Source organism: Malaclemys terrapin, chromosome 14 (genome assembly GCF_027887155.1).
Source record: "Malaclemys terrapin pileata isolate rMalTer1 chromosome 14, rMalTer1.hap1, whole genome shotgun sequence".
NCBI classification, from domain to species: Eukaryota; Metazoa; Chordata; order Testudines; family Emydidae; genus Malaclemys; species Malaclemys terrapin.
In genome coordinates this window covers 20377897-20394723 of record NC_071518.1, presented here as the reverse complement: position 1 = coordinate 20394723, position 16827 = coordinate 20377897, and the positions used below count along the sequence as shown (strand labels likewise).

General features: G+C 44.1%; 1 protein-coding gene across 3 annotated transcripts in view; it reads right to left on the bottom strand.

Annotated features, from left to right (window-relative positions):
• CEP89 (centrosomal protein 89) overlaps window positions 1–16827 on the bottom strand; it is a 125619-nt gene that overhangs the window by 83982 nt on the left and 24810 nt on the right. For all 3 annotated transcript variants that reach the window (XM_054048649.1, XM_054048648.1, XM_054048647.1), the window contains exons 7-8: window positions 7710–7764; window positions 428–646 (exon numbers count right to left, since the gene is read on the bottom strand). In XM_054048649.1, coding sequence (XP_053904624.1) covers window positions 428–646; window positions 7710–7764 — 274 coding nt within the window. The remainder of the gene's footprint in view (window positions 1–427; window positions 647–7709; window positions 7765–16827) is intronic.

Here is a 16827-nt window from a genome sequence, read left to right as displayed (position 1 = left end):
CTCACACACTTAAAAAAAACAAAAAAACAAAAACAAAAAACAAAAAAAACCCAACCCACCATTCAGTGGACTAAAAAGATGCAAGAGACTCAAAAAAGACTTTCTTAATGTCTTCTGATACATTGCTAAGGGACTTCCAAGGTGCCACTCCAGCGTTGAAGTTTTTGTGGGACTTTGAGACATCAAATTCACCTGAAGCTTTATTAGACGAATTATGACCAAGACTTTGTATAGCACTCCATAATCTATTTAAAGAACAGAGCTGATTATATTCTGTTACCCTTGGAGAATTATTTCTGTCTGGATATATGCTGAGGTCACCCCATGTGGGGACTCAATTACTGAGGGGACAGGTTTTGAGTGAGTTAGAAAATAAAGCAAGATATAGTTCTCCTTCAATAAAAGATACTCTAAAGTTGTATCCCACCTTCCTTATGTGAACTCTCTGCAGCTTTTCTACATTTTTTATTTTCTTTTTCCAGTGTCTTAAGTTTTAATTGTAGTTCCTTTATTTGTTGTTTTAGTTCCTCAAGTTGTAGGGCCATAGTCTGATTTGCATTGATTAGAGACCAATTTTCTTGTTTTAGTTCTTGGAACTTCTCTTTAGTTGTCTCCATCCGTCCTTGTCTTGCCCGAACAGATACATCTACAGATGATAGAGAAAACATGTTATAAAACATACAGTATTCACATGGTATTCAGACTTTTCTACATTATTAGGTCCAAGAGAGGGAAAAAGAATATTCGTCTTTTCACAAATTACTAGCATTATATTACTGAAAAATAAGTATCTACAGCTGGTAGAATAAGAGTACATTAAGCTAGAATGCATGTTAAATTATTTTAAGGAAAGGATCTGTAGGACACAAATCAAATCATGGCACTGATGGGCCTGTGGGGCCAAGAGGGAGAAAAAACTATGGAGTGAGGAAGGGAGTTGCATAAAAGGACCATCACCTCTGTCCCAGTGCTTCCAGTTACCACTGACCCCACTGAAGATCTCCCTCTCACAGAGACCAGCAAGAGTAGTAGCAGGCTTCCCCTCCTCCTCCTCCCCCCGCCCCCAGTATATCTGCTGAGGTGAGCAGGCCAAACCTGCTGCTCTCTTCTCCTGCCACACACACAGTCCTCTGTTGGGATAGTGTTGGAGGCTCCCCCCTACCTCCCCACCCAAAACAGTTGGTCTTCTAGTTAACACATTCTTGGGAAGCATGAGGTCGTTCACACCTCGCAGATCTACAGTTTCAGGCTGTCTGCAGAATCAGGCAAATATCACTGCATCAGTTATACTTTGATCATGTTTTCAAACTTTTCTTTGTAGCTATATGAGTTAGAAAACTTGACCTTTTTTTTTTTTTAAATGTAAGTTGAGATTCTAGTCTCATCAATGGACCCCAGGAGTTGGAGCCCTAGGTATAAGAGACTGTGGCCTACAGTGCCTATCCCTGAATCCAGCTCTACTTAGGCCAACTGTAGAAGGGGGCTTCAGAAGTATAGATATCCATTCCAAGAGCTGCTTGGGGAACCTGGAGTTAGTTATCTATAGATATAACTGTGTAGATATCCAATAGCTATAATATAGTGGTCTCCAACCTTTTTACACATAAGAGCACTTTTAGAATTTAAGTGCAACCCAGGATCTACCCTCCCTGCTCACTCCATCCCCCCTTCTCCATCCCTTGCTCTCCCTCCCCCACACTCACTTTAAGCGGGTTGGGACAGTGGTTGGGAGGGAGTGTGGGCTCTGGGCTGAGACCAAGGGATTCAGAGTGCGGAAGGGGGCTCCAGGCTGAGCCTGGGGTGCAGGAGGGGGTGAGGGGTGCAAGCTCTGGGAGGGAGTTTAGGTGCAGGAGGGGGCCCCAGGCTGGGGAAGAGTGTTGGGGCGCAGGAGGGGGTACGGGCTTCCCAGAGGCAGTTGGGTGCAGGAGGGGACTCCAGGCTGGGTAAAGTGTTGGGGTGAAGGAGGAGGTACGGGGTGCTGGCTCCAGGAGGGGGGTCAGGGCTGGGACAAGGATTCAGGGTGCAGAAGTGGGTTCAGGGTACAGGAGGGGGCATGGGGTGGATGTCTCTGGGAGGGGGCTCAGGGCTGGGGCAAGTCTTGGGGTAAAGGAGGGGCTGAGGGGTGCAAGCTCTGGGAGGAAGTTTAGGGGAGCTCTGGGAGGTGCAGGGGGCCCCAGGCTGGGGCAGAGTGTTGGGATGCAGGAGGGAGTATGGGGTACTGGCTCTAGAAGGGGGGTCAGGGCTGGGATGCAGGAGGGGGCATGGGGTGCTGGCTCTGGGAGGGGGCTCAGGGCTGGGGCTTGGGGTGCAGGAGGAGGTTCAGGGTGCTGGGGAGGGTACGGGGTGCTGGCTCTGGAAGGGGACTGAGGGTTGGGGTGCGGACTCCCGCCATGTGGCACTTATCTCAAATGGCTCCTAGTCGGCGGTGCAATGGGGCTAAGACAGGCTCCCTGCCTGCCAAGGCCCCACGCTGCTCTCGGAAGGGAAGGGAGCCTGCCTTAGCAGCAGCCCCGCTGCACTGCCGGCCTTTAAGTGCCCGGAGGTTGTCATTAGGGTTACCATACGTCCTCTTTTTCCCGGACATGTCCGGCTTTTCAGCAATCAAACCCCCGTCCGGGGGGAATTGCTGAAAAGCCACACATGTCCGGGAAAATGGCCGGCACTTCCTCTCCCCCTGTGGCTCTGCTCCACTCCTCCTCTCTCAGATTTACAGAGCCAAGCTGCCCGAGCAAGCGCTACTGGCTTCAGTCAGCCTCCGGACCCCGAGCCCCCAGCCAGGCACTTCTCCTACCCGGCTCCAGCTGAGCTGCTCCCACGGTGCAAGGTCCAGAGGCAGGGGGGGTGCTGCCTGAAGCCGGTGCTGGCTCCTGCAGCTCTGCTCTGTAAGTCTGAGGGGGCGGAGCCGAGCAGCTCGGCTGGAGCTGGGGAAGGGACGTGTCCAGCCAGCTCTGGGTCCTGAGGTAGGGGAGGGCTGCCAGAAGCCAGCAGCTCGGCTCTTACAGTCTGAGCTGGGAGGAGCAGCTCAGCTGGAGCCCAGGTAGGAGAAGTGCCTGAAGCCGGTAGCACTAGGGCAGCTCGGCTCTTAAACAGAGCCGAAGAGTCAGGGAGCAGCAGCAGTCGCCAGAGCCTGCTCTAAGGTAAGCCAGGGATGCCAGCAAAGCTGGGAGTACCATGCGCCGCTGATTGCACAGGTGGGGGGCAGCGCTGGGGGAGCTGCTCCGGGGAGTCGCCAAAAAGCACTGACTGGTGGGGGAGGAAGGGAGGGCAGTGTGAGAAAGGCAGGAGTGTGCAGAGGGATCAGAGCTCTGGCTGCGATGGGCATCGGGCTGCCTTGCCTGCAAGTGGATCAGAGCTCCTGGGGCTGGGGTGTGCTGTATGGCACTCAGCTCCCCATTTGTGATGAGACACAGCAGTGTGGTGGATCACTGCGAAATACCTGCCCAATCAGAGCTGTGGGGGCAGGACTTGCAGGGGCTGGCTCCGACAGCTCCCATTGGAGCTTTTCCCAGCCAATGGGAGCCACTGAGCTTGCCTTGTGGCGGTCCCAGCACGTGGAGACCCTGGCTGCCCCTGGTCCTAGGAGCAAACACAATGCCAAAACGAAAGTGTAAATTCACTGCAGAACTAAAGACAAAGTTCCCATGTTTTCGAAGTGGTAGAGATGAATGGGAAGCTGAGTGCATGGTATGTAGACCTGGTACTTACATCTCTGTGAAAAATAAAGGTGCTAATGATTTACAAACTCATGTGGACTCAGACAAGCACAAAAAAGCAGTTCAAGGAGAGAGCTCATCAACAAAATTGACAGATTATTTTGTAAAACCAGGCAGCGAATCAGAGGATGCTGTTACTGCAGCAGAGGATGCGTTTGCATTTCACACTGTTAAGCATCATAATAGCTTTAAGTCAATGGATTGCACATCTGTCTTGTTGAAGAAGACATTCCCTGATTCTGAAGTGGCACGGAAATTTTCAAGTGCTAGAACCAAGACAGAAGCAATTGTTATCTCCGTGCTTGCACCACATTCTGTTGATGTTGTTCTGAAAACATTTGAAGAAAATGACATAGCTTACTGTGGAGTTGCTACAGATGGAAGCAATCACGGTTCAGTGAAAATATTTCCAGTAATTATTCAGTATTTCAACTGGAAGAATGGCGGTTTGCAGTCAAGTTTGATTGAGGTCCAGAACACACCTAATGAGACTGCCGACACAATTGCTCATTACGTAAAAGAAACGCTTGAAAAAAATGGTTTGTTCGAGAAGTGTATTGCATTTACAGGTGACAACTGCAATACAATGTTTGGAGGACTCCGGCGTGATGAAGATGGAAAGAACGTGTTTGCAAACTTAAAGAAGTTGTTGCAGAAGAGAACATTAATTGGTGTGGGTTGCCCAGCACACATTTTGAACAACTGTGTTCACCATGCAGCAGAAAGAATGAACATTGACATTGAGAACATTATTTTTAAAATTTACCAGTACTTTCATATCTACACTGTCCGAACTGAGCGACTGAAGGAGTACTGTGAGTTTGTTGATGTTGAATACAGAAAGCTGCTTTCTCATAGCAAGACACGATGGCTGTCATTATTTCCGGGCATTACAAGGCTGATACAGATGTTTCCAGCCTTGAAGTCATTCTTTCTGTCACAGGACAAACCACCCATAGTGCTTAAGACATTTTTTGAGTATGAATTAAGTGAGATTTACCTCTGGCACATGCATTCACTCATGAGTGTATTCCAAACTTACATCCAAGAAATCGAAAGGGAAAGCAATTCTGTTGTGGAAGTGCTGAACAGTTTGAACTCGGTTCAGACTATCCTTCTTGAACGCAAGACTCACAACTTTATGTCCCTGAAAGTTAAGGGACTACTGGCACAAAAGCGCATGGAAGGAATTGATGAAGAGTGTGACAAATTCTGTGCTGAAGTGAATAATATGTACAGCAGATGCTTAGAATATTTGGAGATGTGGCTTAGACCCCTTGAAGACTTCTCTTGTTTCAGGTGGATTACCCTGAGTGAGACACCGAATTGGAGTGATGTGGAACCTTGTATCAAGTACCTGACCGATAAGGGGATGCAAATTGATGACGTGAAGTGTTTTGATCAGTTCAGCAACCTGAAGAAGTTTACAGAAAGTTGCAACAGTGATGAAGAGTTCAGTAATTTGCTAGCACACCAGAAGTGGACCAAATATTTTGAGAAATCCAAAAACATTGAGTGTCATTCAGAACTGTTAAAGATTGCACAGTTTTTCTTTGCTATTCCTTCTCACAATGCAAATGTAGAGCGAATTTTTTCACTGATGCAAAGCCAGTGGACAAAGGAAAGGACCAACTTGAATGTTGAGTCGTTGAAAGGAATTCTACTTGTACAGTACAACTTCAGACAAACTTCTTGTAAAGACTTTCATGCCTTCTTAAAGAGCAATCAACCACTGCTGAGAAAAATGCGATCTGCAGAGAAGTATGCGTGGGCACATGAGGAGAAAGAAAACTGAAGAACTGGTGAAAGGAAAGGACTCACTACATATAAAGAATTACGTTTTAGAATTAAAGAATTAAATAGCTCAAAATGTCCGGGATTTTACCCGGCAGGGAGGAGAACTGGGTGCTCCAAGGCATCTGGGGAGCTGGGAAACAGAACAGTGTGAGCTGCGTGTCCTGACCGCTCCCAAAAACGGAGCGCTGGGGCAGATCCTCCACTGAGCAGCTTCATTAAAGTCATGGGAGTCTATACTAGTGGAGTGCCTGACTTTAGAATTGGTGCAGTTGTTTCGTGTGGCTGGGAGGGAGGAGGGGGAATGTGGGGTGCTCAGGGGAAGGGGCGGAGACTTTGGGGAAGGGGTTGGAATGGGGGCAGGGAAGGGGCGGAGTTGGGCGGGGCCAGGGGCGGGGAAAGGGGTGGGGCGGGGGAGGGGAAGGGGCGGAGTTGGGGCGGGGCCGGGGCCCCGTGGAGTGTCCTCTTTTTTCAATGTTCAAATATGGTAACCCTATTGTCATCGACTGGGAGAGTCTCCAGGATCGACCAGTCAATCGCGATCTATGGGTTGGTGACCACTGCTATAATGAAACACAAGAGACTTGTCTATACTACGGCCAGTTTATCTGGTATTGGGTGTGTTGGGAGTTGTTAACCTTCTCATATGGCATATGCAAGTGTGAGGGCACAGCAGCTTTTTATACAGGAAAAACCTTTCAAAGGAAACAAAAGAAAAATCATAAATTTGAACATGCGTAAATATACCATAGACATTATACATCTCTTTAGAAGATCCATGGAGCTGTGCCTGGAATTGCTGGTTAGATGCAACAATCCATAGACTCAGCAATAGCTGAAGGCAATGCCACGTGTGGATGTGCTGCATCACTGCAATTGACACCACTTCAGTCACATTGGTGCAAGTAGCACTGGGAAAATTCTCAAGTGTACACAAAACTTAAGTGACTGGGGAGAAGGGGAAAGATAAATGTTACAATATTGACTTTCATTCCGATCTCCTAGAGCATGTCACAAAGATGAAGATTTCCAAGACTCATGAGGTAAATAATGATGCTTAGGTATTATGAATTTCTTTAATTCCAAGTTCCTTTCGCCTTTCACTATTGGCTTTATATTCTGTTAACGGCTAATTCTGTACCTGACCTCCCACTGGGAAGTCTGGCAAATATCATGCTTTATACCTGACACCTATGATGACTCTTTAATTTATTAGAGCGACAAGGGGGGTGAGGTAATATCTTTTATTGGACCAACTTCTGCTGGTGAGAGAGCCAAGCTTTTGAGCTACACAGAGCTTTTCTTTAGGTTTGAGAAAGGTATTAAGAGTGTCACACCTACATACAAGATCAAATAGATAGTTTAGCATAAGTAGTTAACACATAATCTAAGGTTTCAGAGTAGCAGCCGTGTTAGTCTGTATCCGCAAAAAGAACAGGAGTACTTGTGGCACCTTACAGACTAACAAATTTATTAGAGCATAAGCTTTCGTGGGCTACAGCCCACTTCTTCAGATGCATAATCTAAGACATCATTCAAGGTGAAGTAGCCTGTTAACACCTTTGGAGTCATAGGCCAAAAAGAGGGGTTAGTGGGTTACAGATTATTGTAATAAACCATAAATCCAGTGTCTTTATTAATACCATGATTTTTAGTGTCTAGCAAAGCTTTGAATTCAAGCTCCAAATCTCATCTTTTGAAAGTACTGTACAGGTTTCCTTTGGGGATGAGGACTGATAGGTCAGATATAGAGTGATCACTTTGTGAAAAGCTCTGTGTAGCTCGAAAATTTGTCTCTCTCACCAACAGAAGTTTGTCCAAAAAGAAGTATTACGTCACCCACCTTGTCTTTCTCCTACCTGGGACCAACATGGCTACAACAATAATCTTTAATTTATTAGCAGACATGCTATGAAAATAAATCCTCTTCAGTGCCTATGATCATTAACTAAATTAATCATATTCAGCCAAAATTCATTCACGTTATTCACATTTGGAAAATAAAAACAAATATAAATAATTCATGTGATGAAAAGCCTGGAGTTACTGCTTTTGTACATATCACTGAGTATTCAACATTTTCTATCTCTTATACCTCAAATATGTAACTTTTGCTTTTTGTGTAAAAGCAGAAAAAATGTCTTAATGTACTTTATTCTAAACCTTTCACTTTAGGGATTATGTCAAAAACAAGAATAGTACCTGGGGATGGTGGAGGCTTTTCGCTTAGTGGATTTTCAACTGCCAGTTTTTGCTCCTAGCAAATAAACAAAATAATGTGAGATAATTTGCTGTAACAGTTATCCTTTTCTATTTTAACAACCTCACCATCAACACAAAAATTACATTATTTATCAAACATTTAAGATCCAAGTTTTATCATTACAATTTTGTAGCCCTTAGTCTCTTTTTATGTAATGAATATTTTGTCTCATTAAACGGATGACAAAAGAAACCATAAGTATAAGGGAGGAGTGTGGTCTTTTAGATAGAGACAGACTCTGTCACTGCCTCCATTACCCCTGCTGCAAGTCAGTTTAATATCTCTGTGCATCAGTTTACCTATTTGTAAAACTAAGTATTAGCAGTGCTTGACTAGTTAGGCTGAGGTATAGCCACTTACACATTTCTCCTCACTACTTGATTGATAAAAGAAAGGGGGGGGGTGTTTTTTTGTTTGTTTTTTTTAAGAAAAGGAGGAGAGAAACAATGGTTACTTACAATAGTGGCTACAGTCCTTTGAGATTACTGCCTACATGAATACACTCTGTGCATGATGCACATGCCTTGGACTCAAAACTTAGAATTTTCTAGACAACAGTGTCTGTTGGCCCACTGACTTCAAAGGAGTTGAGAGCACTCAGCTTCTATGAGGATTAGGACCTAAATTACTTTGATCTGTGGTAGTGTAAGTAATTTGTATCTAATTATAAACAAACATTTCATTATATACAACCTGTCCACCTAGATAATTATATAGCGACCACACTGTAGTATCTGAGTACTTAAATTACAAAGAAAGCAATGCTAAAGGCCAGTTTCTATCCACAGTCACCTGGTAAAATACTATTTACTGGCAAAATCTGTGAGAGTTCCCACCTCCTTCATAACTCACGAAGTAGTAAGTAGCCAGCTGTTTCACTCATTTCTGGCCACCCATAGATCTTTCCAACTGTGTAAATTGCATTATAGTCAATTTGCTAAGGCAATCAGAAATGGAAACTGCTTTCAAGCTAGGGATATTTTTCAGATGAGAAGGAAGATTAAATATGTTAAACTTTTTAATTGTTGACAGCGAATAATGGTTTATTTGATCATTTAAGTATCAGTATAATACTTAAAAGTGTATAAATGAAAGTGTAGTGTCAAGGCATACAGTTGGGTTTTTTGTCATATGGCAGACATCTAGAGTCCTCTGGTGGCTATTATAAATTGGTTTCACTGTACTCTGAGTGGAGAACTCCTATACAGGGAAGAGAAGGAAGCTAAAAACTCTGAATTTGTTTCCCTTACTCAACAAAGTGCTGGTGAAGGTACAAGAGCCTCACTAAGTCGTGCTGTGATCCTGTCAAGCAAAGCAGAATAGGGCTGGATCAAGAGACTGCCTGTAGATTCTGCAGGAATAACAGGTACTTACCTTACAGTAGCTATGTTCCTTCTGGATTTGTTGTCCATATATATTTCACTCGTGGGTGCGCATGCACCCAATGCACTCGAGTTTGGATTCTTTTGGCCAGCAGTCTTTTGGGGGCTGACCTGAGAGTCCTCGTGCCTCCTACCAAGCACATAAAGGGAGGGGCAATCCCAACAGCCCCTCAGTTCCTTCGACAATACAGAATCAAGGTGTTATCAGGCTTCATACCAGCGGGGAAGAGAGATGGGTCGTGGAATATACATGGACAATACATGTTAAAGAACCACAGCTGCTACAGGTAGGTAAACATTTCCTTTTCTTTCAATGCTTGTCCATATATATTCCACAGTTGGTAACTCAGAAGCAGTGACCTAGATCACTGGAGGTGAGTGCTAGGAGTCTACCTAAATAGCAGTTGTAGGACAGCTCCACTAAAATTAGCATCGGACCTTGACACCTCCACTACAGGATAATGCTGGGTGAATACATGTACTGCTCCGCAAATAGCTGCCCTATCTATCTCCAATATGGGAACTTTTCTTACAGGAACAACACAGTGCTCCAGTAGTAGTGCTCACTCTATTGTGCCCCAGTAGGGTGAGCTGTCAGTCTCCTAGATGGGTCTATCTTGCTAATACATAATACAGCTAGATACAAGCAGAAAACCAGTCAGAAACTGTGTTGAAATACCTGTCTTTTAGCCCAGGATCCATAAACTATGAATAATCTGGGGAATATGCTCAGTGACTTAGTTCTATCTATATAGAAAGCAAGGGCTCTAAGACCATCTAGGGTGAAAAGCTACACCTTGCCTTTTATTTGAATGTAGTTTTAGGGGAAGAATAGGTAGATGGATGACTAGATGTAAGTTACGATCAGGGATCACTGCAATTGGTGTTTCAATGATACCCTCTCTTTATGAAAAATTGTATATGGGGTATGATCCTACACCCCATATTATTCACAGAGATGATATAATATATGGCCTAACTAAGATGTGTTCTATGCAAGATTGGTCATGTGAAGTATCACTGGAAAGGTTACGATTTACTGAATATGATTATCCTATTTTCTACATGTATAATTTCTGTATCTGAAGTTAGGAATATGGACTATGTATCAATTACAAAAATATTTGCACCTGGGGAATGTCCACCAGACAAAATGCAATCAGTCTGGCTGGTTACTCAAAGGCCCATTAGGGAGAACAATAGGACTTTGAAGATGCTAATCTCCCACCTTCCTGAGAAGCTTCCTGGGATGCTGCTTTGACACTGCAGGGTCATGTGCTCATGTCACCTGGTACTGGACCCCATCTTGGCCTACTAGTATTTTTCCACTAATAGAGGGTGGGGACCAAACTGGGAAACAAAGGATTCCCACCATATGTAAATACTATTTAAGGCAGGGAAGTGAGTTAATCAGAACTCATTCTTCACTGAATCCCTGCCCAGGATGACTGCTGAGAACATCTAAAAAAAACAAGGAGGGGCAAGGGGGGAGAGAGAGAGAAGAGTTGAGCCCAGGCTGAAAAAGGTGTCTGGCCTGTGAAAGAAATACCTAAAACAACACTTAGGGTGAGAAATTACTACTTGTAACCAGTTTATTTAATGTATTGAGCTTAGGTTTCACATTTGTTTTATTTGCTCAGTAATCTGCTTTGATCTGTTTGCTAATCTTTATAATCACTCAAAATCTACCTTTGTAGTTAATAAACTTGCTTTGTTTATGCTAAAACCCAGTTTGTGGGATTCATAGTGGGGGTGGTGGGGGGGCAAAAAGCTGTGCATATCTTCTTCCACATTGAGGGAGAGAGCGAATTTCATGAGCTTATGCTGTACAGCTTTATGTGCAGCACAAGACGATACAATTTTGGGTTTGAAGGGTGTGTCCCTACCTGTGTGTGCTAGAGGAGGCTTGAGGGCCTGGCACAGCAGGAGAGGGTGAGGGAGCCCAGGCTCGTGGAATGGGTGGGCTCACTCGGACTCCAGTACATCACGTGGCACCCCAGAGTGGGGGGTAACCAATCACACAGGGGTCCTGCCATGACTGCCTGTATCTCCTCTACCCTTCTGGTCAAGTTTACTACTACTAGAAAGCTGTTTTAATGGAAAGATAAAACAGGGAACATGTTGCCAATGGCTCTACAGGTGAGCCTATTAACCCCATTAGTACAATATTTAGATCCCAAGGAGGGTGAGCCTCAATGACTAGGGGACATACCACAAAAAGCCTTTCAAAAATCTAGATAGCGTAGGGTGTGAAAATATGAAATACCCCTGAATTGGAGAGTGGAAAACTGCTGCTAGTGAGATAGCTGCTAGGTGATCCTCAGGGAATTCACTGACAGTCCAGAGTTCTTTAAAGAGAGAAGGTAGTCCAGTATGTTTGGTATCTGTGATGGGTATAGGGATACTGCCGTTATTGCACCTGGGCAGTGAATTTCTTCCATTTAGCTGCATAAGCACACCTCGTTGAGTCTTCTGTTATGGATTAGGATGCTTTGTACTTCAGATGAACAGTATCTTTCCACGGAGGTCAGCCAGACAGCATCCATACTGTGAGGTTCAGAGTGCGTAGAATGGGATGGAAGATTTGACTGCATCTCTGCAATATTATGTCTGCCTGGAGAGGCAACTGTATCAGAATTTGGATGGAGAGATTGTTTAGATCCCAGTACCAGAACTGTCTCAGCCATGCTGGAGCTACCATGATCATTTTGGCTGAGTCCTGCCTAGGCTTTCTGAGAACACTCAGGATTAATGGAACAGGAGAATAAGTGTACATCAGACCTCTGACAATTATGGCAATTTCTTGAAAGACCTTATTGTATTAAGTTTATGTATTATTGTGGGACAGGATTGTACGTAACCTCTTGAAGGGGGAGATGTGAACAGATGTAGAACCTGAGAGTTCAAAAGAATATACTGAAAATGCGCCACACAAGTATGAACTTTTTGGACAATTATGTGGATTTCCTGAGGAATCCCTAGGGAACAGTTAAAGCAAATTCCCCAACTACGGTTATGCAAAAACCCAGCCTTCTGTACTATGCCCTGAATAGAGCGCCATTGTCTGGTGATTACCTAATATAAAAGGCCAAGATCAAAGACCTGAGCTATATAAAGAAACGGCTGATCAGCCCAGTTGCTCTGATTCTAATATAGATGAACCTATAACCATTGGAAAACCCAGCTGTAGGTTTTGAAGGACTGGCACCTACCAGAGCTTGAGGTAGGGATGATCAGGTAAGCTTTTTAGCATGCTTGTAGGTTATTTTACTGTTTTCAACATATTTTCTCTGTAATGCATTTACCTTAAGAATAAATGTGTTTGCTTAGAAGGAGCTGTATGGTAACTTACAACTGCAGGCAATACACTGGTCAGAGCTACCTCAGAGAGAAAGCAAAGCACAGGTGCTGGCTTTTTAGGCAGTCTGCTTGCTCGGGCTATCACAGTGCAAGGCATGGATCTGTGCAGCCTTAAAACTCGTGGTCAGGAAGGAGTGAGACACAAGTCTCTGCCCATGAGAGACAATGTCTGAGAGCCAAAAATCTAAAATATGTGCCCTTGGTGGATCAAAAGGGGGAATTACAGGTACAGTTGCCCTGAAACTGTGACAAAGCCCAGGGACCATGTTATCATGAATGCATCAGATAAGAATCCCTAATTATGTCCTCTCTGGAGCAGAGCTTTTGATATTTCTCATTTTCTTTGGTGGCAAAGAGGTATATGGTGTAATAACCCCACTTTAGAAATAGGTCTTGGATTATGCTGTTACTGACCACTTGTGGTCACTTGAAAATTGTATTCTGAGGTGATCTGTCATAAAGTTCTGTAATCCTGACAAATGTACTGCTATCAGAGTAATTTCATGGTGGATACAAAAGTTCTATATATATATATATAGCCTCCTGACATAGAGGAGTGGATCCTGCTCCCCTTTGCTTGTTATATAAAACATGGCTTTAATAGTGTCCATCATGATTTGAATTATCAGTCCTTTCAGAAGCAGGAAGAAAGCTGTGCATGCCCGATAAATGGCTTTTAGCTCAAAGATACTTATGTGGAGTTATGTTTCCCCAGAAGTCCAAGTATACTGTGTTTGAAGATTGTCCAAATGGGTTCCTCATCCTAGTGTGGAGACATTATCACTAACATCTTTGAACTCACAGACTTTCAGAGGATCCTTCCACTAATTTAACGATTATGGGCCTTCTGATGGAACACATACTAACATATCCAAGTGTGCTTGGCCAATACACAGACTTTAACTACCCTTACATGCAATGAGATTGAAGTCTGGAATGCTGAGTTACATAGGTACAAGAGGCCATGTAAGCTCTCAGACTGAGACAATTTCTTGACAATATCCTAGAGTGAGTGTGTAAGTGGGCAGATAGGTGTAGTAGGACTTCAAATCTTTCTTGTGGCAACATGGAGTCTCATTGTTCTATAGAGTCTATCCTTTTGAGCTGGAGTCAGTATTGACTTTTCTCTGTTCAATTTTAGGCCAAAAGAGGCAAAAAGATGCAGAGTACACTGAATGGAGTCTGTTACTTTCTATGCAATCTTCCAAAAATGAGACAGTCATGCATACATGAAAACACCTGTACTCCTTGTCTCCTGGACTAAGCATTTCATGACTACTGTGGGTGCTGTTGCTAGGCTGAATAATAGCATCCTGATACTAGGCACTGCCCACCTGAGATGTCATATCTTCTGTGGCCAGAATTAAGAACATAAGAACGGCCATACTGGGTCAGACCAAAGGTCCATCCAGCCCAGTATCATGTCTGCTGACAGTGACCAATGCCAGATGCCCCAGAGGGAGTGAACCTAACAGGTAATGATCAAGTGATCTCTCTCTCCTTTTATCCATCTCCACCCTCAGACAAACAGAGGCTAGGGACACCATTCCTTACCCATCCTGGCTAATAGCCATTAATGGACTTAACCTCCATGAATTTATCTAGTTCTCTTTTAAACCCTGTTATAGTCCTAGCCTTCACAACCTCCTCAGGCAAGGAATTCCACAGGTTGACTGTGCGCTGTGTGAAGAACAACTTCCTTTTATTTGTTTTAAACCTGTTGCCCATTCATTTCATTTGGTGGCCTCTAGTTCTTATATTATGGGAACAAGTAAATAACTTTTTCTTATTCACTTTCTCCACACCACTCATGATTTTATATACCTCTATCATATCCCCCCTTAGTCTCCTCTTTTCCAAGGTGAAAAGTCCTAGCCTCTTTAATCTCTCCTCATATGGGACCCGTTCCAAACCTCTAATCATTTTAGTTGCCCTTCTCTGAACCTTTCCTAATGCCAGTATATCATTTTTGAGATGAGGAGACCATATCTGTACGCAATATTCAAAATGTGGGCGTACCATGGATTTATATAAGGGCAATAAGATATTCTCCGTCTTATTCTCTATCCCTTTTTGAATGATTCCTAACATCCTGTTTGCTTTTTTGACTGCCACTGCACACTGCATGGATGTCTTCAGAGAACTATCCACGATGACTCCAAGATCTCATTCCTGATTAGTTGTTGCTACATTAGCCCCCATCATATTGTATGTATCGTTGGGGTTATTCTTCCCAATGTGCATTACTTTACATTTATCCACATTAAATTTCATTTGCCATTTTGTTGCCTAGTCACTTCGTTTTTGTGAGGTCTTTTTGAAGTTCTTCACACTCCGCTTTGGTCTTAACTATCTTGAGCAGTTTAGTATCATCTGCAAACTTTGCCACCTCACTGTTAACCCCTTTCTCCAGATCATTTATGAATAAATTGAACAGGATTGGTGCTATGATTGGGGAACACCACTAGTTACCCCTTTCCATTCTGAAAATTTACCATTCATTCCTACCCTTTGTTCCCTGTCTTTTAACCAGTTCTCAATCCATGAAAAGATCTTCCCTCTTATCCCATGACAACTTAATTTACGTAAGAACCTTTGGTGAGGGACCTTGTCAAAGACTTTCTGGAAATCTAAGTACATTATGTCCACTTGTTTGTTGACCCCTTCAAAGAACTCTAATAGATTAGTAAGACATGATTTCCCTTTACAGAAACCATGTTGACTTTTGCCCAACAATTTATGTTCTTCTATGTGTCTGACAATTTTATTCTTTACTATTTTTTCAACTAATTTGCCCGGTTCTGGTAGTTTCTTATATATATGAATATAAGAATCCTAGAGATCAAAATTTGCATACGAGTCATTTGGAACTAGAGTTATAATTACTGAGGCCAGAGTTACCATCCTTAACTTGAAATTGTGGGTGCAAGTGTTCAGTTGTCTCAGAACCAGAATAGGGTGCTGGACACCTTTTTGGGGGGGAATCAGAAGGAAATGAGAATAACGTCCCTTCCCCTTGAGTTCCTGAGGTACTTCTTCCACAGCTCCGACATTTAGAAATGACTGCACCTCTTGATGCAGCAATCTCCTGTGAGAGGAGTCCCTGAAATGTGAAAGGGAAGGTGTATGTGGGAAAGTCTGGAACAGTGGTGCTGGAACCAGGGGGAGGGGGGTAGGGAGGCAGGGCCCTCCCACTTTTCACTAGGACGGACCCCCACCCCCTTCTCCGCTTCCCCCGGAGGCTCCACTCCCCGACCAGGCCAGCGTGGAGCCCGGCTGGGCAGCCCGAGCAGTTGTAGGAGCTGTGGCAGACCCTCCACCTGCCCAGGTTGCAGCGGGGATGAGAGCCCGTGTCCCTGACCCCCAAGCTCCCTGCCTGGTCCAGGGCAGGTGGACTTCAGTTAATCATATTTAACCAAAAGATCTTGGTAGTTGGTGATTTTCATTTGGAGGCATGATGTGAAGTAATTTTTCCATCAAAAAAAATTGTTTTGGGGGGCTTTCCTTGTCTTTTGGTGTTGTTTTAATGTGATCTCTCATTTGATGCCATAACCACCACTGAACCTGGTGTGGGATATGCCCAAAGCCCTAGGAAGAAACCTGGTAGTGATGGTCTGCTCTCATCAATATTGGTACCAGAGGGGCAGGTGTCTGCTAGAGCAATTTAGCTGGCTCTGAAAGTCCCTAACTGATGGGTATTGCAAGATGTCCAGGTACCAAGGTGTGCAAGATGAGCAGGCGCTTGTGTGATTTATTTTTTCCTGAACTACCTCAACTGGAAGCTCCAGCATGTTAGCCATTCTGAGTAACAAGTCTTGTAACATCTTGTCATAAACTGTTGAGGCTATACTCATTGACACAGATAACTCAACAAGTACAGCCTCATCCAGAAATGATGGGGACATATGGGCTGGTGAAAGATGGTCCTCTGACTGAGACTCTCTTCATCTGAGCCATCAGCCTGTTCAGTTGACGGAGGAGCAGACTGAGCTGGTTGTAAAGCCGCCTTGTGCAGTGGAGAAAGGGAACTAGTCCTGATTTGAGAAGCAGACACTGGTCTTCTAGATTAGTGAATCCTCCAGAGAGCCCAATAAGTCCAAGGCTGCTGATAGGCATAAAGGGTAGATGGCCAAGAGCTACGATACCAAGGACTACTTTGAGCCTCTTTGAGCTTCAATGCCTAGAGTAATAAAACTCATCCCTTCATTCCCTCTCAGGTGTAAATTGGCCTGAATATCTGGATTTCAGGGAACAAACCAGTGAAGACTCTCTAATGCCCTCAGTACCTGAGGAGAATGAATAGTCCTCCCTATGA